The 8991-nt window shown below is 38.3% G+C and overlaps 1 protein-coding gene across 2 annotated transcripts; it reads left to right on the top strand.

Annotated features, from left to right (window-relative positions):
* Positions 1-808: 808 nt before the first annotated feature.
* MS3_00003307 (uncharacterized protein) lies at positions 809-8152 on the top strand (the record flags this gene model as incomplete). 2 transcript variants are annotated; one of them, XM_051211064.1, is made up of 4 exons in its annotated part: positions 809-990; positions 5206-5532; positions 6611-6763; positions 7947-8152. In XM_051211064.1, the coding sequence occupies exons 2-4, from the start codon at positions 5347-5349 to the stop codon at positions 8070-8072; spliced, it is 465 nt and encodes a 154-aa protein (XP_051073234.1). In that variant the 5' UTR covers positions 809-990; positions 5206-5346. The 2 variants fall into 2 exon arrangements, with proteins under 2 accessions (XP_051073234.1, XP_012799830.1); XM_012944376.2 differs by lacking the exon at positions 809-990 and adding an exon at positions 3056-4135 and having other exon boundaries at positions 5279-5532; positions 7947-8072.
* Between the last annotated feature and the right edge of the window lie 839 nt (positions 8153-8991).

Raw genomic sequence — 8991 nt, 5'->3', positions numbered from 1 at the left:
CCAAAGCTGGGCAGACGATAACGGACTTACCTTTAACACTTCAAAGTGTAAAGTCGTCCATCTGCGACATGTCGCAGACTACAGTTATAACTTAGGAAACTCCTCTCTAGTATTATCCCAAGTCGAAAAAGATTTAGGAGTCCTGGTGCCCTACGATTTAAAGTTTTACGCTGTGACGAAAATGCCTCTCGAGAAAACCTTACACAGGTAATATAATATTGAATAAAGCCATTAATAATAATAATAATGATAACATTGAAGCGCATTTTTGGCCATTTTGATGGAAGAACTTTCTATATAATCTTCGATAGTTTTATCCGTCCCCATTTAGAGTACGGAAACATAGTATTTCCTCCTCAATCCAAAAGGATATGGACACTGGTGCGTATCCAACGGTTAGTCATGAAATCAGTTCGAGGACTCGAATTTCAACCTTATGAAGAGCGCCTCCAATCACTTAACCTTTTACCTATTAAAGTATAGGCGTCTTACAGGTGACCTACTGATGGCTTGCAGTGTCCTTAACACTTCTGGACATCCTTTTAGACACCTGTTTAATCTTAGTTCCAACACTAACCTAAGAGGTAACACTCAAAAACTGGAGACACAACATAGCAGAACGGACTGTAGACACAACTTCTACTCCTTAAGAGTTGTCAAATGCTGGAATTCGCTGCCAAGCGAGCCAGTCCAATCAACTTCCCAGGGGTCCTTTAAGAGGCAACTTGGTTCATTCTTAAGGATTAAGGATAGTATAATACTATGATTTACCAATTTCTTTTTCCTCTTTTATTGTTAACATACCTAGGTTCCTGCCTGGAGGATTTGGTGATCTCCTGCTACTAGACACGGAAGCCTGTTAAGCGAAAGCTTCTTCTGTTCCGTCCACAACCATTTTAACCATTTTTACCATTTAGAACAATTTAAACCATTGGAAACTGATTTCGTTCGCTTCAGCGCGGAGAATTGATTCAATTGATTCTGCTTCAAGTAGGTTTCTTATTGATCTTTGTCGTGTAGTGATTCTTGTTTATGGGTTGTTTACATGCTGTTACTGGCCTAGTTTATCAACTGCATAACCTGATTTCTCATATATGGTATACATCTTGGTAAATGTACATATGTACATTTTTCTCATCGAAATCGGTAAATATTTACCGATTTCGATGGAAAAAAAGACTCTTAGATCAGATACACACGTGTGTATCTGATCTAAGAGTCTTTTTTTCCATCGGAATACGCATGTGACTTTTTGACTAAGGAATTGACGACGTTGTTTACAAAGGTTTGGGTGTTAGAGAATGTACCAACGTCATGGAATGAGTCGATAGTTGTCCCTATCTTTAAAAAGGGTTCACGTCGTTCCTGTAACAACTATCAGGGGATAAGTCTACTTCCGATTGCGTCCAAGCTATTGGCTTCCATCATACTTCGTAGGTTGTTCAAAACCCGAGAAAGATTGACTAGCGAGGAGCAGGCTGGTTTTCGTTCTGGTCGAGGATGTATTGATCATATCTTCACCCTCCGCCAAATGTTAGAACATCGCCATACTTATCAAAGGCCAACAATCATAGTGTTTCTTGACATCAGGGCTGCCTTCGATTCGTTGGATACGACTGTTCTCTGGGATTGTCTATTGAAGAAGGGTGTGCCTGAGAAGTTTATTAACATCCTAAAAGCCCTATATACAAACACCTCAGGCAGAGTGAGGGCATACAACCACCTCTCTCCATTGTTCCATTCGAGCAGTGGGGTTAGGCAGGGTTGCCCAATCTCACCATTCCTCTTCAACTTTGCCATCGATAACATTCTAGAAACAGCTCTGATGAATGTAAGTAATGGTGGTGTGGATCCGTTGCCTGGAGAAAGACTTCTCGACCTTGAGTATGCGGACGATATTGTCTTACTGTGCGATAATGCCCAAGGCATGCAATCCGCACTTAATCAGTTGGCAATCAGTGTCCGTAGGTATGGTATGTGCTTTGCACCTTCGAAGTGCAAAGTACTCCTACAAGACTGGCAGGATTCTAATCCTGTACTCACCCTGGATGGTGAACAGATAGAAGTAGTCGAGAAGTTCATGTATCTAGGTAGCTGCATAAGTGCTGGTGGTGGCGTGAGTGATGAGATCAATCCACGTATGGTGGAAGCCAGAACGACTTATGCCAATCTGGGCCATCTTTGGCGCCTTCGTGATGTTAGTCTGGCTGTAAAAGGTCGGATCTACAACGCGTCGGTGAGAGCAGTTTTGCTCTATGCTTGTGAAACCTGGTCTCTCCGAGTTGAGGACGTTAGACGACTCTGGCGAGACTCTAATTTAGGGACGAGCCAATCAGAAGCGTTTGAGCAATTTCAAGGTCACGGAGCCAAGTTCAACACGCGCTGCTAACATACGATCGGTTCACAGCGGATTTTAGATTGTAGGTGATTAATGAGAGGTTACAACGGATGGGACGGCGAAACTCTATTTTAGGGACGAGCCAATGAGAAGCGTTTGAGCAATTTCAATTATTAGCCAATCAGAAGACAGTATAAAGTAAAAATATATTACAAGAAAGTAATGAATTACAGTGGATATTCTTCTTTTACATGATTTAAAAACCTGTTGAGGTTTGATAAAGACTCAGAAATTCTGAATTCATAATGCATATTGTATAGAAACTCGTCCATAGGGTTAGGGTTTGGGGTTAAAATTAGGGTTAAGGGTTAGGTTAAGGTTAGGGTTAGGGTTAGATTAGGATTTAGGGTTAGGTTAAGGTTAGGGTTTGGGTTAGATTAGGATTTAGGGTTAGGTTAAGGTTAGGGTTAGATTAGGGCTTAGGGTTAGGTTAAGGTTAGGGTTAGATTAGGGTTTAGGGTTAGGTTAAGGTTAGGGTTAGATTAGGGTTTAGGGTTAGGTTAAGGTTAGGGTTAGATTAGGGTTTAGGGTTAGGTTAAGGTTAGGGTTAGATTAGGGTTTAGTGTTAAGGTTAGGGTTAGATTAGGATTTAGGGTTAGGTTAAGGTTAGGGTTAGATTAGGGTTAGGTTAAGGTTAGGGTTTAGGGTTAGGTTAAGGTTAGGGTTAGATTAGGGTTAGGTTAAGGTTAGGGTTAGGGTTAGGTTAGGATTAGGGTGCTAACATGCGATCGGTTTACATCGGATTTTAGAGATGTGTCTACTTACAGGCTACAACCCTAACCACTAACCCTATGGACGAGTTTCTATACAATATGCATTATGAATTCAGAGCCTCTGAACCTTTATCAAACCTTAACAAGTTTTTAAATCATGTAAAAGAAGAATATCCACTGTAATTCATTACTTACTTACAATATATTCTCACTTTATACTAACTGTCTTCTGATTGGCTAATAATTGTCAAGGTCACTTAAAATTCGTTCAAAGGTCGTCCTTAAATTAGAGTCTCGCCGACGACTCTCTGTGTTCGACCATCGTTGTCTCCGAAGGATTGCTGGCATCCAGTGGCAACACCATGTTAGTAATGCAGAGGTTCGGCATCGTATGTTCGGGCACAGAGATGATAATTCAATTGGTGTCACTATCTTGAAACACCGACTTCGGTGGCTTGGATACATCTTACGAATGTCGTCCCAGAGAATTCCACGTCGTGCATTATTTGCCGACTCTGGGACTGGTTGGAAGAAGCGGAGAGGTGGTCAGTGCATGACATGGTGTCGTGGCATGAAAGAAAGCTGCAAAGGACTGGCTTGTGTTGGTTCTTCACGACTCCCTGGTTGGGGTCCGAGAGATGGTGCTACACAGTGGCTAGAGACGTTATCAGATATGGCTCAGAATAGAAGCCAGTGGCGATCCTGCTGTAACCTTCTTTTACCTTCTTCATAAAAATTGGTTGTGTCTCCCTTACCTGAAAGATTTCTTCTGATTGTACCTCGTTACTACCACACTACCTTACACCAATCTCTTCGTTATTGTTCTCTCTTTCTTTTGCGCTCCTTAGTTTTTTTTTCTATTTCTCTTCGCATTCTCATTGTTTTGTGCGGCGCATATATATTGGCGCTCTCTTGTACCAATATTTATGTGTTCAAATAAATAAATAAATAAAAGAAAAACCAGTGCTTTTTATTGTTAGAGATATTACTTCTTTCAAAGCGTAGTTTTGCCTAATGCTAATTCGTAGGTCACCGAGTCTGATCAATGGGTGGTTTGATGTTGTAGATATTTATATCTACGTTTATTTATATTATCTATTCATACCTTAATTCATGCTCCTATGCACTTTATAGTGTTAGTTGGTATTTTCCAATTGTCGTGTCATTCATTTATAAGTGCTTCCATGATCTTCCTGATATCCTCACTGTCCATGTACATAACATGATATGATCAAAAGATAAATTAACACCCTTAGTACTTTGCCTATATTCATCTGTCTGTACAATACATCAGCTATTGTTGCCTATTATTAGTAGTCTATTTTTATCTTATTGTTCTGGGCTTTCATTTACCTTGTCTTCAACAAATATGTTTGTAGGATTTTCAGTCAGTAATGATAATTACGAAAAGTTAAGCTCAATACAGGAAGGATAAAAGTTGGGCACATCTGCGTCCTTGTGACCAATTATGGACCATGTGTCCAATTTCTGATCTCTTAACCCCAACTATTTAGCTTTCATTTATGAACACGATTCTGTTCAGTAGTCACTAAATTTGTAAACGGATGCCATATTTTGGTTTGGCCCTTTTAGTTTTCTTTTTACTTATTTCTAGTTCAGCCACCATAGCTTGTAAAGTTCAGTGTCTTAGCCACTTCGATCGATGCAGATTAATGACCTCAACAATCAATTTATCATCTTTCCGTGATATCTTGCCTCTGACCTCATCATTTCTAGTGAGGTTATAATCAACAGACGGCCTTTGAGCATTTCTAAACTGACCTGGAATGTGTCTACCTACTTTCTAGGGCTAAGTGAGGGTTATATATTAGTGCCAAAAATTAGGATCTGCGGGTAAACGTTAAGGTTAGGAATTGCAGTTAGTTTTCATCATGCTTTAGTGCTAAAATTCTATTTAACCATATGGATGAGTTTTGCACCAAAATTCAGGATGTGCTATCTTTGATTTCTTTCGTTCGTCCGTAATTTATAATCTCCTGGTTGCTCACTCCGTTGTTTCATCAAGCCCTAGCAATCCCTAAAGGATATCTCTGATTAAAATGTTTAGCTTACGCGTATCTTCTCTTTTTATAGATCATGCTTACAACCATAGGGTAATACGGAATCAAGATTACTTTCTGTTTTTTATACTTTCCTATTACATTAGGACTTCTTAAAGTAATTGTTATTTTAGCAAAAGCAAATTTCTGTGAAATTCAGTTCGTGTGTAAAACCATGCTAGAATCTCTGCCGCTTGAGAATAGCTATCCTAGTAACGTCAAGCTTAAATACAAAAAGCTATCCTATCAAGCGACAACTCCTACTCGTGGATCTCTCTTTGCTGCTGGTTACGATCTTTATGCTGCTCATGAAGCTACCATACCTCCTGGGGGTCGTGAATTAATTAAAACTGACATACAGGTGATTTATATAAAAATTGTTTCAGTAATCATTTTGTTATGTAAAATTTGTTATAGATAAGTATGGTCACTAAAACTAAATTTGCCAATGTACAGATTCTGGTTTCATACTCAGGCTCAAACTGAGTTTGTGATCACAATCTCCCCCACCTTCGTATATGTATTCAATAAGCACCAGTTCATATGCTAGTCTGGACGACCTGTACTACGTAGAGAAAACTGTCTACTCAAGATCCGTAATGTGGCTTGAAGTCACTCAGTGTAAAGTTTTCAGTAGCTTAGAATATAGACGTTCGTACTCAATAGAAAATTTGGCACTAAAATTTCTATTTGTTGAACTTACACGTTTAAAGCATCAAAAAGTATAGTTATTGCTATCTCACTACCTTCCCATACGGGTTTTTACTAATCACATTCTCTTTTCGTCTTCTAAATTTCGTAAACACCCTCACCACGAGAAGGCAGTGAGTAGGACTTCCCTGGCAGTGGTTGTATGCACGTGGCCATTTGAGAGCATTTCGAGATGGAGGACTCTCTCCACCCTCGGCCTTACCAGGGCGTTTGGGGACCTGTATGTACCAACTATGCTTTGAAAGATAATGTTATATATTACCCCAACGTCTAGTTCCTAGAATAGTAAAACTTTAATCGAGTTAAAAATTACAAATTCTGACCGGAAAGTAAGAATATATGTTAGCAATTTGATTACTATCTATCCTGCTTCAATGTCTTTTGAGGATGACAAATCAATATTAGTAAAAACATAGTTTTAAAGTATATCTCCAAGTGGATCTTATCCACCAAGATACAAAATCACAAATCAGGACAAATTTCTCAAATTTTTACAACAGTTTACCCTATACTAACAACATACTTTACCATATTATGCGTACATTCGACGTTCTTAAACATCATTGCTTTGCTGCTGAATCAAATTTATACTGCTTGTGCAGGTTCTGGCTCCGTGTATGACTAAATATATATACCGCATCATAGACGTTCTACACGCTGTTTACTGACAATCTAAATGTCTCAATAAATTTTATCTTTCATTTTCGTGGTCGTCTGTTGTTAAATAGATTGAATTGCCAGAAGGTTGTTATGGTCGTGTCGCTCCACGAAGCGGACTAGCCTTAAAACATGGGATTGATGTTGGTGCTGGCGTCATTGACCGAGACTATAGGGGAAATCTTGGCGTAGTACTTTTTAACTTTGGAGAACAATATTTTGAAGTAAGTTCATCGTTGCTCATCATTTTCACTGCTGCAACTTGTTGCATAACTACACTTCGATGTGATTTCTCAGAGACGTACTATAACAAAACATGCCTTTTTTTAGTTACGTGGACTTGTTTCCCCGTTTTTGTTAGGCCATAATGTTTTATTCATTATCTTAACTGACTCGCCTATGGCATCAAAACATGGTCACATTTGAAAAATATCCAAAAACTGTCCCATACATGGGACATTAGTCTGACCGTTTGTTATGTTATGCTATGTATATTTTTTATTTACATCCTATTTCTAATAATGTATCTTAATATGTCAAGTGACCTAATTCACAGTGCCTGATTCTTCAGGATAGTATCAATGCCGTTTTTTCTCATAGTCACGAACATATTGGCCATGGTTTTTGATGTGTGGGCGAGTAAAATAGTGATTGGTTACTTACTTAGCCTGACAGGTATTAGATGTGTTATCTACTTTCCAATCCCTTGTTATTGTCGAATGTTGACGTTGAATCATACGCACGTCCTAGTCAAGCCGGTCACGTGTTCTTGATCCGAGTTGTGTTGATATCCTGTAGAATAGACACTGGCAGGGTATCTAGTGCAGATATTCGTTCAAGGCAAATTAGTGTCCTATTGGTGTAGCCTTACCAGATGGTTTGTGACTGCAAATTCTCATCAGCAACTGATGGGGATCTAACTTCTATTTTATTCACTGACGGCCGAAAAGCATGACTAACAGACAACCTTTTGTGGTTAGTACATTCACTTAGTTGGATACATTTTTGAGGAAATGGCTATACTGCAATCTACATATTTACCGTGGTATATAACATCTCATGTATTTAAAAGTGGGTAAGATTTATGGGGAATCTGGTTTTTCGCGTTAATAGGCAAATACGTACTGTATAAAAGTACTCTGTGGCAATTAAGCTAGCCTTACACTAAATTATTGGGTATTGGTATGGGCTGTAATTTCGGCTATCTTAATGTTGCCACATACGTAACTACTTTCGTTACTGTTGGTTAACTTTATCAGTCTAAAATTCAATATTTTGTTCCTTCGTCATGTTATTCGACGAAAAGCACGTCATTTTGATTTATGAGTGTTTCTTTATACTCAGATTCAGAACGATCGTGCCTGGTATTCACAGGCTTACTAAATAATTTTACTGTATTCATTTCAGATAAAAAAAGGTGACCGTGTAGCACAACTGATTTGTGAACGTATTTTCTGTCCTGAATTAATGGAATGTGAATCGTTGGCGGAAACAGATCGTGGTTCAAATGGTTATGGCTCAACAGGAGTGTAGAGCCTAATAATCTTATCAGAATCAAAATATTTTTTACGATAAATATATAAGAAATACAACCCATTTTTTATGCCTGCAAATAACTTTTTAAAAAATTAACAGACTATCCAATATTGAGTTGTGTTGGCGACTTTTGTTACTCTTTAAACGTGAACTGGTCGTTCCACCTATGTTTGCAAAAGTACATACTTCTCTCATTTAGGTTTAAGAAATGATACTGATCAATTTTTGGTTGATTGTTTGTTGATACTTGAGTTTTGTACACACGCTTCTCTTCCGAATTATTAAAGACGATCTTGTAGCACGTAATAATCATAAGGCGTAGTGGCAAGTTTAAAAAATGTTAACTCCATTTTTTAATCAGTTATGAACCTGAGTGACGAGCATACGAATCCATTCTATTGATAGCATTGGTTTGGATTTGAGATCCTTTTAACATAACTTAAGTACGTGAATCACTCACTCCGAATAATCCATAAGAATTTTTGACAAAGCATCTTTGTTAATTCTGTGCAGTGGAAAAAGCAGAAATACGAAATAATGTTGATCTGTTTAGAGTGCCACGTGTTGAAAGTCAATTTCCCATCGCATGAACAATCGCTTAGACCTGAAATAGTTTATTACAACCTCATTAGTCATGCAAAAACTAAATTCATGCATTTGAGTATTGTATAAACTGTCATGCTTTCAGTAGAGTTTTCTGAACTTATCAGGTTTTAGATGCTGAAGTATTCTTAAGACGGTACCTTTCTCAATAACTACAGGGTCTATCACCAAGCCGCCATAATCACAATTATTCATCGGTCGTTCCTCATTGCTGATAGAAAACACTTCACTGAAATATTCTGATAAGTCTTCAGTTTTTTCGGTATCGTTTCTTGCCAGTATTAACGGATCAATTGTTTTTCATACGACTGTC

Source organism: Schistosoma haematobium, chromosome 1, assembly GCF_000699445.3.
Source record: "Schistosoma haematobium chromosome 1, whole genome shotgun sequence".
Classification (NCBI taxonomy): Eukaryota; Metazoa; Platyhelminthes; class Trematoda; order Strigeidida; family Schistosomatidae; genus Schistosoma; species Schistosoma haematobium.
Note: the sequence above shows the minus strand (reverse complement) of the source record. Positions and strands in the feature narration are given on the sequence as shown.